Source organism: Gekko japonicus, unplaced genomic scaffold (assembly GCF_001447785.1).
Source record: "Gekko japonicus isolate JY-2015 unplaced genomic scaffold, Gekko_japonicus_V1.1 scaffold2524, whole genome shotgun sequence".
In the NCBI taxonomy this organism is placed as follows: Eukaryota; Metazoa; Chordata; class Lepidosauria; order Squamata; family Gekkonidae; genus Gekko; species Gekko japonicus.
In genome coordinates, this window is record NW_015161481.1 from 204,965 (window position 1) to 227,459 (window position 22,495).

Genomic DNA, 22,495 nt, shown 5'->3' on the forward strand with positions numbered 1-22,495 from the left:
GGCAGTGGAGCTGCAAGGCCGGCGGCGGTGTGTGGCCTTATGACACACTTCCGGTGATGTCAGGGGGTGTGGCCTTATGACACACTTCCGGTGATGTCAGGGGGTGTGGCCTTATGACACACTTCCGATGATGTCAGGGGGGGTGACATATGCTAATGAGTTATGCTAATGAGTTCCCCTAGCTCTTTTTCTACGAAACGACCCCTGATCTCTGGACAGAAATGAGACAAAATAGAATAAGCTCAGTAGAAAGTACATTCTCTCGTTCATGTGGCTTGAAGCCCTTTGTGATCAAAAACAGAAAAGGGGAGGTGGGTTTTGAGTGTAGGTGGCCCTGTTCTGCTGACTCAGCCTCATTAGAAGAAAACGGGACGATGAGGAAGAGGCGTACTGCTTGCGTGACTGTACTGCACACACACTCAGTGGTACAGTGAAATGTGGAAACAGTGGGAACAAAAAAGCCGTGACGCGCAAGTGGTGCAGTCCGTGACGTTGGTTTGCAAAGCTCAAAGGCTTGCAAACCATATGTGCATTATAAATCTAAGCTCCACATAGAAATAGAAGAAGAAAAGAAGAGATTCGATTTATACCCCGCCCTTCACTACCTGAAGGAGTCTCAGAGCGGCTTACAGCCTCCTCTCCCTTCCCCTCCCCACAACAGACACCCTGTGAGGTAGGTGGGGCCTCGAGAGAACAGCTCTGAGACAACTTGTGACTGACCCAAGGTCACACCAGCAGCTGCATGTGGAGGCACGGGGACTCAAACCCGTTTTTCTCAAATTAGAGTCTGCGCTTCTAACCACTACACCAAACTGGCTCTCTTTAGACTTTATGCGTCTCCCCACCTTTGGGCAGCACTGTTTACAAGTTTTTCACTCTCTATGTGTCTGTGCCACAAGTATAATATACAGTTTGCCTCCTGAGAATACTTCATACATTGTGGGTCAGAGTCCACACTTCTTTCACAATAAATAGTCTTTAGGGCACCATAAGACTCCTATTTGTGTTGTGTGTCTTTCTATGCAGAATTACCTCTCTGGAAAAGCATAAGCTGTCTGGGAAATGCAATTTTGTGCCCACTCAAAGTTGTTCTGCTGGGTTTTGGCCACTAGGTGGCAATAAGCTACTACGGTAGTATCCAACTCCTTAACGCTTTATGCATTTCTTCAATTTTTCTCCCATCCAAACATTGCTTTTCCCCCTTCACGTACTTTCCTTTGGGGCTCGGCTGCTGTGCATCCCAAAGAAACTGTCAAGGTCTGGAGGGCCAGTAGCAGGCACTTCATGTATCCTAACACGTTCAATAGCTGCCTTAACCACTTAAGAGATCTTGTGTAGCTGGGCAGGATGGGATGAGGGGGAGGCATATGCCGGAGTAGACGACGTGAGGCTAACAGATTGCTGTCCCCCAGTCTGATTGGGCACGTCGTTTCCCAGTACTGGCTCACATTGATCCAGTGTGAAATGCAAAAGAGATCTTTGGGCACAGGAGTCCTTGGATCTCTCCCTGCGTCTCTTTTTTGTTTTGTTTTGTTTCTACCTTGCTTCTCTCTCTAATGGGGACGAGGGTTGCCAGGTTCCACCTGCCTGCCAGCGGGGAGACTCCCAATCCTTACTTGAGTTCTTCAGGCGGCAATGACGTCACCCGGAAGCGATGGCATCACGTTTCTGCCGTTGGGGGTGACGCTCTTGGTTTTGGGCAAACCTCTATGGGTTTTTTTGGCCTCAAAACGATAGAGTTCTGCCCAAAACAGAGTGTCACCCCCATTGTTGGAAACACGATGATGTCACTCCTGGGTGACATCATCACACCGGTGGCACCCGGAGGGGGCTTCTCGGAGGATCCCGTGGCCCCACCAGGGGAATGACAACCCTAATGGGGACCCAAAGAGGCTTATGACCAGTGTTCCCTCTAAGCTGAGTTAGTGTGAGCCAGCTCACAGTTTTTTAGCCTCCAGCTCACACATTTTCATCTTAGCTCAGGAAGGAGGGCTCCAGAGCAAACTAATTTATGCAGCAGCCAAATCACCTGCTCACAACTTTAATACCTGTAGCTCACAAAGTAGAATTTTTGCTCACGAGACTCCACAGCTTAGAGGGAGCATTGCTTATGACCTTATTTTCCCCTTCCCTCCTCCTTTTTACCCTCGCAACCAGAGGTCATTTCGGGGGGGAACGTGGGGGATCGCAGTTCCCCTGGGTGAGGTACGGGGGGCGGGGCACATTATGAAGCCCCGCCCCCTGCTTCCGGCCGCCCCGCTTTCGGCCCTCATTCAGCGAGGAGGAGGCAGGAGAAGAGGGAGGGTAAGTTGCTTCCTCCCTGCCTCTCCCCACCTTTGCCTGCCTGGGGCCAAGGAGGGACTTCGCGGGGCTTCCTTGCACTCCCGCCGGCCTTTCAGGTCCACCGCCGGGCCCCTCATCCTGCTCGCAACAGTCACCCTGTCAGGTAGCGTGAGCAGAGAGAGAGAGCGAGTGACTGGCCTACAGTCACCCACAGAGTTTCATGGCAGAGTTGGGGGACTGAACCTGGGCCTCCCAGAACCTGGCTGGAGCCCCCCAGTCACCCCTGTCCTATACTGATTGTCTTGGGCTGCACCCTCTTTTAGGAAAGGCGTGGAGAAAAAATTCCTTTCCCTAATGGAAAAGCCAGTGTTGGAAGCCAGCGGCCTCCCCTCCTATTGAGAACTGCTTGCTCTTGCTAATTGGGTAACATAGCAGGTGCGTCCATTAATAACAGAGGGCTCTTAAACCTCTTTTCCTTTTATCCGTCCTCCCGATCAATTTTCCTGATTTCTTCCCCTCCTGTCCTACCCCCTTCAGCCTCCCCGCCCCCCCCCTCGGCCTGTCATTTTCTCACTTTGCTTGTCTCTCTTCCTGGGCCGTGTATCCCCCCCCTCTCTGTGTGTCGCTCTCCCCCCCCCCCTCCCTGGAGTGCTTGTGGTTTTAAAGTGCTGATGCTAATCGGATTTGAGTTGACTTATTGTCAAAGTAGCTTTACGCGTTCCTTGGAGACTATTTTGGAGTTACGATCAAGATTTGGATCTTGGCTGTTGGCCCGCAGGGACCGGCTTGTTTTGCTACAGCAGCATCTTGAATACAAAAGGGAGGAGGGATGAGGGGGGGGGATGGAGGATCTGCCGGTATTAGCACACAGTCGCTGAGATAAATTCGGACAGGAATACCACACGCAGCCCATTGGAAAAGCAATAGATGAACTAGCGGGAAGGAAGCAGGTCGCTTGTGCGGATCCTCCGCACTTTTTGGGAACCTGGGTTTGAGTTTTGACCCCAGCAGCGGGAGAAATGTTTCCTGGAGCAGAGTGAGTGGCAACCTGGTGATGGGCCAGTGATTTCCCATAGAGAGGAGAGCGATGCTGCAGGCCCTGGCCTGGAATCGGCCCTCGGACCTGAGTTCTAGGGCCTGGGAGGATTCTGGTCTTTGGTGCTGACTTCCTAACTTAAATGGCCAGCAGCCCATCTTCTGATCATTGGGGTCTTGTGGAATGGGGAGCAGGGTAGCTCGAGACCCAGAAACCTGACACTGAGGGGTTGGGGTATGCGGCACTCCAAGATCTAGGGTCTCCTTCGCTGGAGCTAGGTAGGGCTATCCACTGCATCTTTTTAAAGGAGTGTTCGACTTTCACACTTGTGGGGGGAAATCGGGAAGGTGTACTAGACTATTTCCGGTGATAACAACAAAGTTGCAGTGTTTGACTATTCTTGCAGGGTTTCTTGGCTTGCATTGCCGAGTTCTGCTTCAGGACGTGGCCCTTGATAATTAGTTTACGTGTTATATTCTTTGTACCAGAGTCAAGATAGATTTGATAGGCCAGGGCAGGGGGTTGGTCGCTCCTGTGATCTGTCAATTCTGTCTCCATTTCCAGGTTTCCCATTCAGCATACTTAATTTTGAGCATTAGTATCTGGTGTCATTCAAGCAGGACGTGCCAGAGATTTCTTTGGTCTGCTGTCTATCCCGGTGGCTCTGCTGACAGAAGTTGGTCTTGGGCCTAGTGTTCAGGACTCCCAGACTTTTAGAATGGGGAAGGGGGTGCCAGCAACTGTGCCAAAGCCCCCCATATCAAGAGCAGTTCAGGGATTTGTGGCTTCCATGACAACCATGGGGTAACCCCAGAGAGTTTCATGTCCTAGAGATGAAGTAGGTTTGTGCAGTTTTGTTCCGCTGACTGAGGTGAATAACGATTTGCAAGCCGGCTTCCCTCGTCACAGATGAGTTTTAGGCCTACGGGGGTTTTAAACTTATACAGAGGTGGGAGTTTAGATAGGTGGGCCCACCCTCAGAAGCTGATGGGGTTTCATGGACCTTGGAGGAGACTCTTGCTGAAATGGTGGGTGACTCTGGTCATTGTCAAAAGGAGGTGTCCTGGACAGTGGAAGCAGTTGCGCACAGATTCTCTTTCCCACTGACCAGAGCCCAGTTCATTCCCTGGTACACCAACCACTGTGCCGTGGAGATGAGAAGAGGCCCTTCCCTGTGAATACCTTGAAAAAGTGGGGGTATGCAAGAATGGAGCTGCGGTGGCTCAAGTGGTTAAGACGCTGAACTGCAGGCTGTGGAAGGTCAGTAGTTCAGCAGTTCAAGACCCGGGTGCCGCAAGACGGGGTGAGCTCCCGTCTCTAGTTCCAGCTCCTGCCAACCTAGCAGTTCGAAAGCCAGAAATTGCAAGTAGATAAATAGGTACCACTTCGGTGGGAAGATAACAGCGTTCCGTGCGCCTTGGTGTCTAGTCATGCCGGCCACATGACCACGGAAACGTCTTCGGACAGCGCTGGCTCTTCGGCTTTGAAATGGAGATGAGCACCGCAACCCTAGAGTCAGATTCGACTGGCTTTTGAGCAAGGGAACCTTTGCCTTTACCTATGCAAGAATGGGGGGGGGGGGAAACGGCGCTCTCAGTTGTTCTCCATCAGGCAGGGACCCTAGTGGAGAAACCCTGCTCTCCTGAGGCATTTTGAATCCCCTCAGAGGCGTGGTGTGTCCCAAAAAGAAATAAAGGTGGTGACAAAATGAAAAAGTGAAGAATGGTATAGGATCTTGCCATCTTTACACCTTGTGGCTTAGGTTGGTCATGGTCCCTACAAGATTTCATTTGAGAGGAGTTCTCAGTACTGATTTTTGTGTTTCTGAGGTGAGCTATAGGGATCGCGTTCCCTCACCACCACTGTGGAGGCAGGCAGGCCGGCCGGCCCCTGTTGTCTTTGTGGCTTCTCTGGCAGATCAGAGCAGCGTTTCCTCCCTTCTCCATTTGTCCTCATAATAATCCGGCGAAGGAGGTTAGGCTGAGAGGGTGTGATGGGTTGGTCCCTAGTGAGCTTCATAGCTGTGTGGAGATCTGCGGAGTCTTCCCATTTGGTGTAGTGTTTAAGTGCGCGGACTCTAATCTGGGAGAACCGGGTTTGATTCCCCACTCCTCCACTTGCACCTGGCTGGATGACCTTGGGCAAGCCGTAGTTCTGATAAGAGCTGTTCTTTAAAAAACAGCAGAGTCTGCCAAGAGCTCTCTCAGCCCCACCGACCTCACAGGGTGTCTGTTGTGGGGAGGGGGAAGGGAGAGGAGTTTGTAAGCTGCTCTGAGACACCTTAGGGATTGCCTTCCCTCAGCACCACTGTGGAGGCAGGCAGGCCGGCCGGCCCCTGTTGTCTTTGTGGCTTCTCTGGCAGATCAGAGCAGCGTTTCTCCCGTCTCCATTTGTCCTCATAATAATCCTGCGAAGGAGGTTAGGCCGAGAGGGTGTGACTGGACCAAGGTCACTTGCCTAGTGAGCTTCATGGCTGTGTGGAGATCTGGGGAGTCTTCCAGATACTTGCCCATTTGGTGTAGTGGTTAAGTGTGTGGACTCTAATCTGGGAGAACCGGGTTTGATTCCCCGCTCCTCCACCTGCACCTGGCTGGATGACCTTGGGCAAGCCGTGGTTAAACAGGTCCTATCATGCCCCACTTGTTCCATGGTTCCATATCCCTGCCTGTGGGCAGAGGGAATTCTGAGGATTTCATGGTTTGAGTTAAAAGAAAAAGAAAACAGATTCTCAAGGACCTTATTTCTGCACCGGCTGCATTATTCTGAGTTCGGTCTCCAGAGCTTGACTCTGTCAGCAGTTTATGTGCCACTTTTCGAGTCAGTGAGGTTCTTCTTCTTGCCTGGCACACTGACCACTGCAACAGGTCCCATCGTGCCCCACTTGTTCCATGGTCCCATATCCCTGCCTGTGGGCAGAGGGAATTCTGAGGATTTCATGGTTTGAGTTAAAAGAAAAAGAAAACAGATTCTCAAGGACCTTATTTCCGCACCGGCTACATTATTCTGAGTTCAGTCTCCAGAGCTTGACTCTGTCATCAGTCTCTTCCATGGAAGTTTGTTTTGTTTATGTGCCACTTTTCGAGTCAGTGAGGACCCCAAGCGGCAAACCCCCGTCTTTCTCCCCTCTTCCGTGTCATCCTCCCGACAATAACCCTCTCAGGTAGGCCAGGCTGAGACAGATTGCGACGGGTCCAAGGCTACCCGGTGAGCTTTCGTGGCGGAATGGGGATTGGAACCCGGCTCTCCCATGCTGGCCCTCGCAGCTAATCCTCTTGCTTTGTTTCTTTGCATTGTGATGCCAGTATTTCCCTGGACGCCTCGTGGTCATGAACTACCTTCGGAGCCTGGACAATTGGCTGAGGCCGAGGACAAACGTTACGCAGAGTGAATGGGAGGAAGCTCTGAGGAATAAAAGAGAGGTACCCTGAGATTGATTGATTGATTGATTTATAGCATACCGAATGTATAGCATACCAATACCGAATTCGCTTCAAGGTGCTGGTACTATTTATTTATTTATAGCACACCGAATGTATAGCATACCAATTTCATACCGAATTCGCTTCGAGGTGCTGGTACTCACCTTTAAAGCCCTTTACACAACACCGATTGGCCCTCCCAGGCCCCAAGGACGCCAGGCTCGCCACTACCAGGGCCAGGGCCTTTTCAGTCGTGGCTCCATACTGGTGGAATGAGCTCCCGGAAGAGATCAAGCTTTCAACTAGGAGCCACCACCAACATCTGTGGTTATGGACCGGTCCCAACCCTGAGATCGAGCCAAACCATCGCGTGACGCCAGAAGAACACAGAGTTGGAAACTACATCATATAGCACGCCATCTCGATTAAGGATGGAATGACCGGCCCCAACCCTGAGATCGAGACAAACCATCGCGTGACGCCAGAAGAACACGGAGTTGGAAACTACATCATCTAGCACGCCATCTCGATTAAGGATGGAATGATTACTGTTACTGGCACTTTATGATTCTCTGATTGTTTTATAATGTTTTAAAATGTTTTAAATTATTTTATGTGGATTTGTTGGGGCTTGTTGCATGTGCCCGCCCCCTGAGCTCTTTACTGCCAGAGCTCCGCTCCTGTGAGCTCCTGCAGGAAATGACCCCTGGTAGTATTTACTTAGATGGTGATACAGTCCTGATGGTATTCTCACCAGCTCGGTTTGTTCGGCTTATTTGTGTAGCCGCGCAGGCTGTAGGTGGTAAGGCCCAGGGCACAGGGACACTCCTCGGTGTTTGATGGGCCCCCCTAGGAGAAAGCCTGGTGGAAGAGCTCCCTCTTGTGGGCCCTGCGGAACCGTAAAAGGTCCCGCAGGGCCCTGATCTCTTCCGGGTTGAACAAGAAACTCTCTCCCGCCATAAAATCATGCATCTTTTCCTTCCATTTTTCCAGTTCTGGTGGTTTTCCATTTCCAGGGAACTCTTTCCATACCGCAACAAAGTTTGAGTCGAGCGGCACCTTTAAGACCGACAAAGTCTTGTTCCAAGATGCCCCTGGACCCCAACTTTGCTCGGCTGCTTCAGACCAACACGGCTACCCGCCTGAGTCTTCCCATACCGTTTCGTGTGCCGAAGGCATGCCTAAGGGTCTCCTGTGGAGTGTCCCTGTGCAGCGCAGAGGGTTATGAAGTCTATTCCGGGATGCACTGTTAGTTATTGCAGGGATTCAGGTCTGTTGGGCCTCAGTGTTTTCTCAAGTGGATTGAGGCCACATCAACAGTATACCCCAGGAGATTTTGCTTACGTAGTATCTCCTTGAGGTATGACAATTGGAATAACGCATTCCAAATTAAGATTAACCATTTTTACTTTTAAATGAGGTGGTGGTAGAAAGTGTCGTCAAGTCATACCCCTGAAGACAGAACACGACACATTTTGATATCAACTTTAGTCGCGATTGCCAGATTATGCATAGCCCCCAAAATGGAAAGATACGCTACCCCCCGCTATTCCACAATGGCATAATAAACTATGGGAACACTTTGTCTATGGTAAGACACCCCCCCACACACAAGGGGTTTCAAACACAAGCAGTTATCAAAAAACTTTCCAGGCGGTCTGGTTCGCGGTTGTAGAATACCTGGTAGAGAAGGAAGTTGTCCCAAAACCCCCATATTATCACAGTTTGTTGTATTTCTAATTCTCTGCGTTCGAATTGCCTTTTAATCTCTATATTTGAATGGTTGATCATTTTTATCCACCTCCTGAGGACTCTTGAATTTTTTGAGTATTTCAGAAACTGTATGAAACATGTTTGGTATGTTATACTTGTTTTATTGATTTTGGAAAAATAAAAATTATTTAAAAAAATTTTTTTTAAGTCACAGCCGACTTACAGCGACCTTGTAGGGTTCTCCAGGCAAGAGATGTTTCAGAGAGGTGGGTTTGCCCTGTCCTGCCTCTGTGTCGCGACCCTGGTACTCCTTGGAGGGCCTCCCATCCAGCTACTTGCCAGGGCCGACCCTGCTTAGCTTCTGAGATCGGACAGGACTGGGCCAGCTTGGGCCACCCAGATCAGGGCTAGAAGAGACTTAGAGCTAAAATGCCCCTGGCATCTCACTTCCCATGGATTACATTCCATGATATGATCATTGATGGATATTTAACACCATTCATTCTGCCCCCCCCCCCCTTCAGAGCTATCCTGAAAATCAACTGGGTAAACTGTTTTAAATTTCCGTAAGATGTTTTCCTCTGCACCCTCCGATGTACCAGGACCGCTTTTCTCTGCCCTGTTTTCCAGCATCCTTACGCCAGGCTGCCAGAGACCCCGAACTGGGTGGGTTGCCAAGGAAGCAAGCCCGAGTTCCGAGGTTTTCCGTGCTCGCTCTGGACTCTCTTCCACTTCCTCACGGTGCAGGAAGCCTTGCAGAGCCCCAGGTTTACCTGTAAGTAAAACACCTTCTTGGCTATCTGTATGTTGAAACTTGAGATCCCAACTACCAGAGAGTGTCGATCACAGAGTTCTGGAGTCGCATCCTAAATCGGCCATTATGGACCGGTCTTGGCTTTACCGTTGACCTATCTGCACAGTTCTTGTGCGACCTTCCACTGGAACTTAAGTGAGGAAGTCTTTTTCGTCTGTACCTCTTCCTGATTCCTTCTTGTTGGTTTCAGTCTTGACTGTGTCAGGTGGCCCTGTCATGGATCTGGAATGTGGAGGGGGTATTCTCCTCTTCCGTCTCAGCTCTTCCCTGTCCAGATTGTGTGCGCTATCTCGGGCTTGACCTTGTAGTCTCCAGCTGCATTTACTCGGCTGGGAAAGTAACGGCTTTTCGCTGTGCCCGCTTGCTCGCTTTTTGCCCGTGCGTGCAAACTATAATCATTGGCTCCAGCTCATTGGTGGGGATGTTTGATTTCACTACAAGTCAGAGGCCCTTATACTGACGGCCATTCCTGACACAAGCTGTACATGTGTTGTTTAGTACTGGAATCTCTCCCTTATAATAATTGGATAGTGGGGACCAACGTTCTAAAATGCCCGCCTTTAGTGTTTGGCCGGAAGAACTGCCACTCAGAAGACACTGGCTGGTGGTGTTCTGATTCTTGTTTGCTTTGCTTCACTCCCTGGTCCGTGATTCATTCAAGCAAATATCCTGTACTGGCCTGAATCCTGGTCAGTATTCCAGCCTTGTTTTTTTAATGATCAGAGAACGCGTGAAGCTGTCTTATATAGAGTCAAACCACTGGTGAGTATTGAAGAAGAAGAAGAAGAAGAAGAAGAGATTGGATTTATACCCTGCCCTTCACTACCCAAAGGTGTCTCAGAGCGGCTTACAAACTCCTTTCCCTCCCCCTCCCCACAACAGACACCCTGTGAGGCAGGTGGGGTCACGCCCAGGACTTTTTGTATATTCAGTATTGCTGGGGGGGGGGGTTTCCTCTGGAAGACAGGGGTTTTATTCATTTATTTAAATTTCTAGCTCACCCTCCCCTGCACAGCAAGGCTCAGAGCGGGATACAACAATACACAACCACAATATAGCAACATAATGGTTGTTTTGTGTTATTTTGCCCTTTCTTACACACCCAGGGAAATGTTGATCACGACTTTGGGGTCAGGAAGCCATTTTTCTCTAGGTCGGTTTGACTAGGCTTACCAAGTGGCGGCGGGGGATCCACATGTCTTCACAGGATCCCTGCCGCGGGGACGGCGACACGCGTTGCACCCGCCGTCGCCAGGATGTGACGCAATGCGTCGCTCAGATCCCTCCCAAATCTATGATTCTATGATTCTCATACAAATATAATAAATTTCAATAAAACAATAAGCAGTATCAATAAATTATTAAGATCCAGTTGGAGGGGGGGACAGTTCAAAATCCCACGAATATGTCGAGTGTCTTTGGTTACGCTTTTGATTTTCTCTGTCTCTTTAGCACCCAGTGTGAGAGATTTTGAGGGGTGCACAAATGCATTTCTCCCCCCCCATTCAGTTACTTATATATGTGTGTGTGCATACATTTGTGTTTGTGTGTATGTATAAATTCTAATGGGTTTCAACAGGTTCAACAATGCTGTAAAGTAATAAATAAATATTTATAAAAATAATACTTAAAACATCCGTTTTAAACCAAATGTGTTTTGGCCTCTTTGGTGTAGTTTGATGTAGTGGTTAAGTGCACGGACTCTGCTCTGGGAGAACTGGGTTTGAGTCCCCACTCTTCCACTTGCACCTGGCTGGATGGCCTTGGGCAAGCCGTAGCTCTGATAAGAGCTGTTCTTGAAAAAGAGCAGTTTCTGTAAGAGCTCTCTCAGCCCCACCTACCTCACAGGGTGTCTGTTGTGGGGAGGGGAAGGGAAAAGAGTTTGTCAGCCACTCTGAGACACCTTTGGGTAGTGAAGGGCGGGGGATAAATCCAAGTATGTCTTCTTCATCATCCTCCTCCTCCTCCTCCTCTTCTTCTTCTTACCTAGTTTATCAGGGTTGAAAGCCCCCCCCATTTTTTGGTTTTTTAAATATGTTTTGAGACCCTTGCAGAAGAAAACAACATGCACGCACATAAGAACAAACAAACGGTAATAAAAGCCAGGGGCGAGGGTGCCAGACCGGATCTAAGCCTACTGGCTGCATTCTCTTATGTGTGCTTAAACAGCAGTCGCCTATTCCAGCTGTAAAGTATTTCTCTGCTATACTGGCCACCCTGCCAGCTCAGTTTATTCTCCAAGGAGGACCAAAAGTATGCCAAAGAGAAGATGGGAAGTGATTTTCATTGGAGAAATAGCAGGTGGTAGTGGGGAGCAGTGTACCCTCTAAGCTGAGTGAGTGTGAGCCAGCTCAGAGTTTTTTAGCCTCCGGCTCACAGATTTTTGTCTTAGCTCAGGAAGGATGGCTCCAGGGCAAACTAATTTATGCGGTAGCCAAATTGCTCACTCACAACTTTAGTGCCAGTAGCTCACAAAGTAGGATTTTTGCGCACAAGATTCCACAGCTGAGAGGGAGCATTGGTGGGGAGTCTTAATTATGTGGGGCCCCCTCACGCACACGGCTTTTCCTCCGAAGCCCTCTCCCCAGAGCTCCTGTTCTGCTTGACACAGCAAATGTTCTCCCTAAAGCCAGTCGGGGGGCAGCTTCAGCGGTCCTTCCCCTCTTGCTGCTTTTCCACTGAGGACCGTGCCTTCTTCTGCACTACTTCGTCCCTGAGTTGGTTGTATGGACGGCACAGAAGTGTAGGGACTTTTGGTACCATTGAGTGGCGTAAGGTGCCCTGTTAAGGCATGGGTGCAACTGCCCCTCCTGCAAAGCAGAGGGGTCTGTGCTTTGGAGAGGAAAACGGTGTCCGAATCCACTCTGAACGAGATGAAATCTATATTTCCCCTCATTTGTCAATTCCTGTCTGATTAACGGGACTGTCTCTTCTTTCTGTCTTTGTCCTCCAGCCCCGTCTGAAGTCCTTCCGACAATGAGAGGATACATCCATTACTTCTTTGGTTGCCGGGAGTGTGCGGATCACTTTGAAGGCATGGCCGCAGAATCCATGCACCGAGTGAAGAACAAAGATGGCGCCATTCTCTGGCTCTGGTCAAGGCACAACCGAGTCAACGCTCGTTTGGCAGGTGAGGGCCTTGCTGCTAAGGGGCTCACTGACTGCTCTTGTGGGGCACCACGGGAGAGCCTTGGCTGCTGTCCGGAATCAACAACAGTCGTTTCACTTAGAGAGCCAGTTTGGTGTAATGGTTAAGAGTGGCGGACTCTAATCTGGAGAAACCAGGTTTGATTCCCCACTCCTCCACATGCAGCTGCTGGGTGACGTTGGGCCAGTCACAAGTTCTCTCAGAGCTTTTCTCTCAAGAACAGTCCTCTCAGAGCTCTCTCAGCCCCACCTACCTCGTAGAGTCTCTGTTGTGGGGAGAGGAAAGGAAGGAAATTGTAAGCCGCTATGAGACCCCAAGTGAAGGGTGCGGTATAAATCCTGCTCCTCTTCCTCCTCCTCCTTCTTCTGCACTTTTGAAAGAATTAGGATAATGTAGTCTTCTGAAAGTTTAGGCCCTGTCTATATGTTTCCTTGATTCAGGGGTCCCCAATCTTATTGCACCTGTGGGCACTTTTAGAATTTTTGAAGCAGCAGCCATCACCGCAAAATGGCTTCCATGGAGAGCCAGAGACAGTCAGAAAATGGCTACCATGGGATACTGGAGGCCAGTCTCACAATGCTGGGAAGCTGAAAGCCAGTCAGTTGTTTCTAAGTTCTCCTGGAAGCTGGGATTGGCCCTTTCCTTTGTGGGAAAGATGCTGTGGGGAAGAAGCTGACAGGTGCAGGAAATCCTCTGGTGGGCCCTTATGTACCCGTGGGCTCCATGTTGGAGATCAGTGCTTTGGTAGTTGTCATGGGTCCCATGCAGCCCTGTGAGGAGAAGCACCACTAACATGGTACGTACCCATGCAGTCTACCCCAATCATGTGGGTTGAAGACAAGACATGCACACTGTTGTCTGGACTAATGTGGGAGCAACATAGGCAGCCATGTCATGCTAATGTTTAAGCATAGCCTTACAGTATACAAAAGTCTCTACGCTTCAGTGGCATGGACTCCTCCTGGACTTCTTTGGGAATTTTTCTTCTTTGTGTCACCTGAAGACATAGCAGTGGCACATGTTGGTCCTTCAAGGTGGGTTGAAAAAAACATTTGGCCTGTTACTCCCGAGTCCTGATATTAAACATGATGCTGGTAAGGCGCAAAGTGCTTCCTCCAGGGCCACTTTGCATAGACTCTGTGTTCCTTGTTTTAGTTGAGCTATGACCTGTGCTAAGCAGTGAAGAGTGATAAGTTTCCCTGCCAGAGATCTGCGGCTGTTGCAGATATTCTGGTGCACTAGCAAAACACCCACAGCTGCTTTGTAGAAAATGCCAATCCCATGTAAAGTCACATGGGGATCAGTGTTCCCTCCAAGCTGAGTTAGTGTGAGCTAGCTCACAGTTTTTTAGCCTCCAGCTCACAGATTGTCGTCTTAGCTCAGGAAGGATGGCTCCAGAGCAAACTAAAACTATGCAGTAGCCAAATCGTGCACTCACAACTTTAATGCCAGGAGCTCACAAAGTAGAATTTTTGCTCACATGACTTCCACAGCTTAGAGGGCGCATTGATGGGGATGGATGTCTTACCAATATCATACTCAAACTGGGCCTTATAGACTGATGATATGGAGGGAAGGCAAAAAGTTGCGAACACAACAACGTAAAAGCACCAACAAGCTGTTTTTCTCAGATTTATTGTTGCATTTTGAGCCTAAATGGTCTTTCTCTGTGCAAATGGCTTAACAAGCAAAGCTTTAAGAAAAACATCTCTTTCATCTTACTCCAGAGTAGATGGGCTACAGCAACAATTGTAAATTTCAGACTAGGTTCCTGCAGGATTTTTTTTTTAAGCTGGTCGAAGTGGGGTGGAAAGACAGCCGTGTCCCCAACATTGCTACGTCACTTCCCGGGAAAACCTGGACGTGACGTAGGGTAGCTCTAGGAATCACCAGAAATTCTGTCATTTTAACCATAGTGTTTCTGGTGATACCTAGAACTACCCTATGTCACTTCCAGGTTCTTCCCGGACGTGATGCAGCAATGTCACGTGCCCTCCAGTATCCCCACCCTCAACCTTCCTGCCAGTTTAAACCTTATGAGTACCGTCCTGTTTGTTTTTTAAACTTCATATAGTGAGATGCTTTCCCCTGAGGAAGAGCATTTGTGTTGAAAACACATTGGGAAAATTGGAGGCCTGTTCATCTTATTTGGGGAAAGCGGCATATAAGTAAATAACAAACCCGTCTCGGCCCCACCACGTTCTGCTTCCTCTTCATGCCGCTGCGATCTGCGGATGCTGCCGCCACCGACCCCCCCCCCCCCCCCCCGCTCGCCATTCCAGTTGCTGTCCTGATTAAGTTTCACCACCCATTTTCCTCAGCAAGGGGCTTTGTTGCAATGCCACCTGCGGAAGCAGATGGCGGCGTCTGTGGCCCTGCATAACGAGGCGGGGTGAGGAGGGAGAAGATGATAAAACCAGACTCTGAGATGCTCTGGTCTGGCTTGTGACTTTTCTGCCAGCGAACAAAAGGGGAAAGCATTTATTTTCTTAAAATCCAGTCCCGTTGAAGCAAACGGCTCCTGTTCTCCTGAACTCCCTTGCCTTTCCTGGTTTCATTAACTTAGATACTGCTTGATCAGAATTATTTTAAGAGTTCATGTCTAAGGTCTTGCAAGCAGACCTTGTAAAAACAATACCTAGCTCAAAGCTTCGCAAACAGAATGGGACAATACAGATATACGTCAACGGAGTGGAGTGCCTTTATTCCCTCTTTGTGGCAAAGGAGGCAGGTTGAGTCACGAGAGGGGAGGGCGTTGGGTGGGCCTTGACAATAGAAGAACACGCAGCTGGCGGTGCCAGGGAGGCAGCCACTAAATCTTCTTGGCCTGGGGTCTCCTAAAGGCCGACAGACACGTGCCCTGAGAGGACCCCCCCTCCCAAGACAGCTCACATTAAAGTTAAAGTTGCTTTCTTTCTCTGCCCCCCCCCCCCCACACACACGCAGGCAGTCATGCACAGATGCGGTCCCTTGTCCCCCAGGCCTGTTGCCTCCCACAGAGGGAGGAGCCGGTGACTTCTCTTAACAGATGAGGGGAGGGGGAGGGCCTCGTTTTTCAAGTCCAGCAATCAAAAGGATTGTTTCCACTTTGTCCCCTCTTCCCCGACCCCCCCTGGGACACAGTCACACACCCCTTGCTGAGGCACGGACTTCAACACCCTTGAATGCAGCCGAGCTTTATTTATTTTTATGTGATTTCCCCCATCCTCGCTTCTTCACTCAAGGCCGGGGTGGAGAGTGGCCACTTTCAGCATATTAAATCCTCTTCAGCATTTCCTGAGGACATGCGTAGAGTCCGTTCCCGAAACAATTGAGGCTGTTGTCAGCAGTCGCGAAGGAATGTTGACAGTCCCCTCACCGCACGTCGGTCTGAAAACACAAAGCTAGACCAACGGGCAGGGCTGTTTTTCTGGGGGAGCATATGCCGGGACAGAGTTCCGGAACCTCTTTGTGGAAAAGAAAATGCTCAGGGAAACTTTACAAGTTCATGAGGGGCACCAGGGGAGCAGGACGTCCCTTGTGACATCACAAAAATATTAGAATTTTAAAAAATAAGATTTTAACGAGGGTTTCAAAGAGTCCTGTGTGCTTCTCCCTCGTTTCCCTCTTGAAAGTTCCGGCACCTCTTTTTCCAGCACAAAAAGCCCTACCAACGGGGGTGCTGAGAACCAGTGGACAGACAGTCACGGTCAGGGCTCCCTCTAAGCTGTGGAGTCTTGTGAGTAAAAATTCTACTTTGTGAGCTACAGGCGTTAAAAGTTGTGAGCGAGTGATTTGGCTAGTTTGCTCTGGAGCCCTCCTTCCTGAGCTGAGACAAAAATCTGTCAGCCGGAGGCTAAAAAACTGTGAGCTGGCTCACACTAACTCAGCTTAGAGGGAACACTGGTCACAGTTGACATTCCCTCCCACTGCCATGATGCCATCATATGGGGCATTGACCAGACATGTACTGGACTGTCAGCCTTCCCTGACAGTTGCCACTAGATCTCTTGTCATAGGTGTTAAAGGAGCCCACAAGCACGCAAGTCAACGCATATAAAAATATACAACCTTCGCACTTTCTATCTAACCTTCCCCCATGATTTAGGGGAAGAAAGGTGGCTGTGACGTCGATTCCCTGCAGTTCCCAAGTATGCTTTTTTTTTTGGCCAGCGTTTAAATCTGCGCTGACTATCGTAAGGAGGCCAGCTGGGTGGAACTGGATATCCCTCCAAGGCTGCCTGAGTATCAGACCTTTCGGGGCACGGGGAGTAGGCCCCCCCACCCCACTTCGTGAGCTTCCACAGGCATCTGGCTAAAGGTTGCTGCTGGGAACAACAGGTTGGCCTTGATGGACCTTGGGCCTAATTGAGCGAGGCAGATCTCGTGTCAACTGGAACAGGGCCCTTTTGTGTAGCTTGGCAGGAGGGCACGTCCGGCTTGTGTGCACACATTGAATCTTAGCCACTGTGCTCTCATTTCCCATGTAATTTTATTTGTGCTTCTCTTTCCAATGGGTTTATACAGAACTGAGTGGAAGCTTCCCCCCCCACACACACACACACCCTCTGTGGTCAAAGCCTAGCAGCAACCTCTGATTTAATTAAAAACGTCGGCTGCCTTTTTTGGGGGGGGGGGGCCCTGGAGCAGAATCCTTGTGTACATCTGTGTAGGTTCCCAGGTACCTTGTGGCTAATAGCCACTGATGGACCTCTGCTCTTAGGAACATAAGAGAAGCCATGCTGGATCAGGCCAATGCCCCATCCAGTCCAACACTCTGTGTCGCACAGTGGACAAAACCCAGGTGCCATCAGGAGGTCCGCCAGTGGGGTCAGGACTCCAGAAGCCCTCCCACTGTTGCCCCTTCCAGCACCAAGAATAGAAGAACATCACTTGCCCCAGACAGAGCGTTCCATCTGTACCTTGTTCCATCTATACCACTGATCAGGGGTAATTTCGTAGACAAAGAGGTGCAGGAGCTCAGTAGCATAACTCATTAGCATAACTTATTTGCATATGCCACACACCCCTGACATCACCGGAAGTGTGTCAGAAGGCAACACCCACCGCTCAGGCTCCACTGGACTGTTTTGGATTGCTAGCTATTGGGGGGGGGGAACGTGCAGATCTGCCCTCGCAGAGGAGGGAGAGCTTGTACCTGAATAAACCTTGGCCTTAAAGGTGCCACTGGACTGTTTTGGATTTCTGTCTGGAGTGGGCTATGCAACCTACCTGTCTGCTTCTTGCTCCTTGTGGCCTGGGGCTGCTGGGAGCAGGGGGCGAGGCTTGTTGCATGTGCCCACCCCCTGGGCTCTTTACTGCCGGAGCTCCACTCCTGTGCACTCCCGCAGGAAATGACCCGATTATTAGGCACTAGAGCTTTCTGGGGTACCAATATCCACTTGATATGAGGCACAGGGTTTGTTGTTGTTATTTATTGTGCCATCTACTGTTTTATGGAATTTATGTTGTAAGCCTGCCAGAGCCCACTTGTGGGATAGGGTGGGGTATAATTTAATTAAAATCGTCGTTGTTGTCATCCCTGGCATCTCTGGTTTAAAGGATGAGATAGTAGGTGATATGAAAGAACTCTTATCAGGGTCCCTGGAGAGCTGCTGCCAGTGTGAATAGACAATACTGACTCTCTTTTTTTGTATTTTTTGTATTTTTCATGGGTGTGTGTGCACCTAGAAGTCATAGTGACCTCTGATGATTGATCCCTACTGGGGGACTGCAGGCTATTCAGAGAGGTGGCTGAATAAAGCCTGTCCTCCCGCCTCCCGCCTCTGGTATTCCAAGGAGGTCTCCCTTCCAAGTACTTGCCAGAGTCAACCCCGCTTAGCTTCCGAGCTCTGATGAGACCGGGCTTGCCTGGGCTATCCAGGCCAAGGCTGACAATACTGACACTGATGGACCAATGGTCCGATTCGGTATAAGGCAGCTTCATGTGACCCAAAAGTAGGGTGTGAAGCCTGTGGAAGTGGGTTGGAGGCTTTTGCTGTTTTATCGATTTGTGCGTGCTTGTTTTGTTTACGTGAGTCACCATACCGAGTCAGCTTCGACTTGTGAGTCACCATATTGAAAAGGCTGGGAATGACTGCTGTAAAGAATGTTGTATACCGGAAAGAGCTATAGGCACATTTCTGCCAGGGAATCTGTTTTTTAGCTAAGGAGCAGAGAAGCCCCAAAGCTTGCAACGCTTTAAACAGTGAGATCCAAACCCCAGGGCCATGCAGTGTCTTTCGTTAAGAGCAGCCGAAATAGCATAATGCATAATTTAAAAAAACAAAGGAAAAGAAACTTTACCAAAAGTGATTACTTGACTTTTGATTTTGAGTTTTGCTATGGACCAACACAGCTACCCACTTAAAAAACTAACTAACGAAAAAACAAGTTGGTCTGATAAAGCTCATCTGTTTGGGGATTTTTAATGTTGCGCGAAGCCATTTTGAGCACTGCCTCATGGGAGAGCAATATCTGTATTATACAAAGAAGCTTCACCTTCTGGCAAAAGACACAGCCGGAGAGAGAGAGACGGATGAATCTCCCTGCGGGGAGGGCGTTACAAAGTTTTGGATCCTTAGCTGGGCTTTTTTTCATTTCCCAGCTGAACCACGCTGTAGCGTTACAGGTAAGAAAAGGGAGGGCCCCCCCCCCGTTAAATCGCCCTTGCATCTGTGGGCTTTTGTGGGGGTGTGCCAGAGAAAAGGGGTAGGAACGAGTGGCTAGGGGATTCCACAGTGGTGCCAGGGAGAGACACCCCTGCGTGCTCAGAGGTGCTCTGGTAACGAAAAAGGTTATCGTTATACACATTTAAAATCAGTACTTATGTCTTGTTGTGTGTGTGTGTTTAGTGCGGTGGTGGTACGGTTGTCACGTGGCTCTTGGTTGATGGCAGTTGCAGGTGCTGCTCTCCGTGAGCACTGGAGTGAGGACTGCTGATCTAGACCCTGACCCAGTTTGAGTCACGTACACCAGACCTTGTACAACAGTTAGTAACCCTAACAGGCATCAGCATTCTGACTTGTAGCAAATGGTGCATCCTTCTAGTTGGGGATGGGGCTCAGATGAGTAGGAATGGGCACAAAGTGCTCGTGACAAATTTTAACCAGTTCATGGTGCAGCCATGAAACACAAACTGAACCACAAAAATGTGGTCCAGGCCCCTACAGGTGAGCATCCCAGTGTCTTTTCCCTCTTGTGTCAGATGCCTGCACGTAAGTCCCCTTCTGCACACGGATCTCCCTTGGTGGGTCAAAGATTGTGGGAAGATGTTTACATGATGATATCATCATCATCATTGTCATCATATGGCAGTATGTGTAGACTAGCCAAGATATCCTAAGATTGTCTGGCAGGCAGAAGTTCTAGCTCTTTTAGCGTTATGCACCACTAGGTGGCAAACTAGACTTGTTTTTAAGGCAAGAGATGTTTCAGATGTGGTTTTGCCTCTATGTTACACCCCTTGTATTCCTTGGGGGTTGCCCTTCCAAATACTAGCCAAGGCCGACCGTGCTTAGCTTCTGAGATCTGACAAGCTTGGGCTAGCCTGGGAAGGTGTTTATGTGATATATTATATACTAGGAATAAGGCCCATTGTCGAAATAAATACAACAAGCTTTAGAAACTGGCTCCGGGGGAGTGCCCTAGCCTTGGGCACTCAGCGTCAATTTGCTGTGGCAACCTCAGCAAGGACACAGAGTCCACCATTTTCTCCAGAGGAATTGATCTCTGCTACCTGAAGAGCAGTTGTAATTTTGAGTGATCTCCAGCCCTCCCCTAGAGATTGGCAACAATGATTCCCCAGGAGGGAACGGCTGGTTTGGAGGGTGGAGTCTATGCCATTGTACCTGTCTGAGGTCCCACCCCTCCTCTAACCTCACCCTCTCCAGGCTCCACCCCTCAAATCTCCAGAAATTTCGCAACCTGGAGTTGGCGACCCTATCTCCCTTCCAGCCAACCATCAACCTACCTTTATCTGCCCCTCTGACTTCAGCTTTCTATCTCCTCCCCCCTCCCTCCTTGAGAGTAGTTGTAATTCTGATGATCTCCAGCCCCCACGTGGAGATTAAGCAAAGTATGGTACACAGTATATGGATATTATACTACACAGGGATTGTTACTGTGATAAGTGCGCTAAACTAAATAATGCAGTCCTGCAAAAATTTGAAAATATATGCATATCACTTTAACTTATTTAAACAGCATATATTTTCAGATTTTTGCAGTACTGCATTATTTACTTTAGCGCACTTATCACAGTAACAGTCCCACCTGGAGATTGGCAGCAATGGTTCCCCAGGAGGGAACGGCTGGCTTGGAGGGTGGAGTCTATGGCATTGTACGTGTCTGAGGTCCCACCCCTCCTCAAACCCTACCTTCTCCAGGCTCCACCCCTCAAGTCTCCAGGAATTTCCCAACCTGGAGTTAGCAACCCTATCCTTCCCAGCCAAGCATCAACCTGTCATTATCTGCCTTTCACTCTTCAGCTTTCCGTCTCCCCTTCCTCACCTGCAGCCTCTTCCATGCTCTGAAGCCCTGACTGCTACGTCACATTGGCTGTCATAGGGGGGCCAACTCAGCAGGATATAAGGACACATAGTCTACCATTTTCTCCAGGGGAACTGATCTCTGCCATCTGGAGAGTAGTTGTAATTCTGAGTGATCTCCAGCCCTCACCTGGAAATTGGCAACAATACTTCCACAGGAGGAAAAGTACAGGTTTTCTCTGCAGTGGAGACCAAAGCAGCTTACATCATTCTCCTCTCCCCCTTTTGACTTGCATAACAACCCTGTTTTACTGACAGAACCAAGCTTGGTTGCCTAGCAATTTTCACAGTTTATTCTGACAGGAAAGTGGCCAAGCTGGCAGTCGGCGGGGGAGGGGGTTACACTGAAAGCCTGTGACTGGTCCAAAATCACAGCTTCCACAGCAAGAACCTAGGTCTGGCAGACCCTGCTCTGAAGTGCTAACTGCTATGCCTAGGGTAGCCAACCTCCAGGTGGAGCCTGAAGATCACTAGGTATCTCAACTGAACTCCAGAAAACATATCTCTCCCCCCCCTGGAGAAAATAACTGCTTTGGAGGGTGGGCTCTATGGCATTCTGTTCAGTTGAGGCCTCTCCCATCCCCAAACTCTGGCCTCCTTAGACACAGAATATCCAGGAATTTCCCAACCTGGAGTTTGCAACCCTAGCCCCAATGAGCCAGTTTGGTGTAGTGTTTAAGTGCGCGGACTCTAATCTGGGAGAACCGGGTTTGATTCCCCACTCCTTCACTTGCACCTGGCTGGACGACCTTGGGCAAGCCGTAGTTCTGATATGAGCTGTCCTTGAAAAAGAGCAGTTTCTGTCAAGAGCTCTCTCAGCCCCACCTACCTCACAGGGTGTCTGTTGTGGGGAGGGGAAGGGAAAGGAGTTTGTAAGCCACTCTGAGACACCTTTGAGTAGTGAAGGGCAAGGTATAAATCCAATCTCTTCTTCTTCTTCTTCACAAAGGCCTGCAAAGGGTTTCCATTCTTTGTCTTTTTACTGACAGAACCAAGCTTGGTTGCCTACCAACAGCCACCGAGGGAAAAATTAATCTCACAGAGGAGCCAAGCAGGAGAAGTGTCTTTGTCAGGAAAGAGAGCTGTTTGCCAGTTATTCTGAAAGGGAACAGTGGCTGGAGTGGGCGGGGAAGAGGAGCAGACCCAGCACCCAGCCAATGGCACTCGAGTACTCTTGAGTGGCAGCTGACGGGCCAATGGCTGATGGAGCACATTGCACAGCCAATGGGAGAGCTGGAAACGGCCAATACGCTAAGAGGATTATTATATAGAGATACTTGATCAGGTATGTAAGGCTGCATCTGCAATCTGAGAAAGGGGTTCAAAAGCATGCCCCGCAATCGCATATGCAGCAAGAGGGACAGAAACAGTGCCTACACACTACTAACTGCCACTGCTGCCCTCTACCTTAGTCAAAAGTGATGATTTCAGTGGTAGTCCCCCGCAGCAAAGTCCCCCCCCTTCCCCTCCCTTTTCTTACATGTAATGCTACTGCATGGCTTAGCTGGGAAACAAAACAAAAAGCCCTTTACAGGGCATAAAATGGAGAGGAAT

At 49.5% G+C, this 22,495-nt stretch overlaps 1 protein-coding gene across 1 annotated transcript in view; it reads left to right on the forward strand.

Moving 5' to 3' along the window:
* The window catches only part of QSOX1 (quiescin sulfhydryl oxidase 1), a 144,671-nt gene that overhangs the window by 119,248 nt on the left and 2,928 nt on the right, over window positions 1–22,495 (forward strand). Inside the window, exons 11-13 of the mRNA XM_015429156.1 lie at window positions 6,622–6,738; window positions 9,082–9,226; window positions 12,219–12,395. Of these exons, the coding sequence (XP_015284642.1) occupies window positions 6,622–6,738; window positions 9,082–9,226; window positions 12,219–12,395 (439 nt within the window). The remainder of the gene's footprint in view (window positions 1–6,621; window positions 6,739–9,081; window positions 9,227–12,218; window positions 12,396–22,495) is intronic.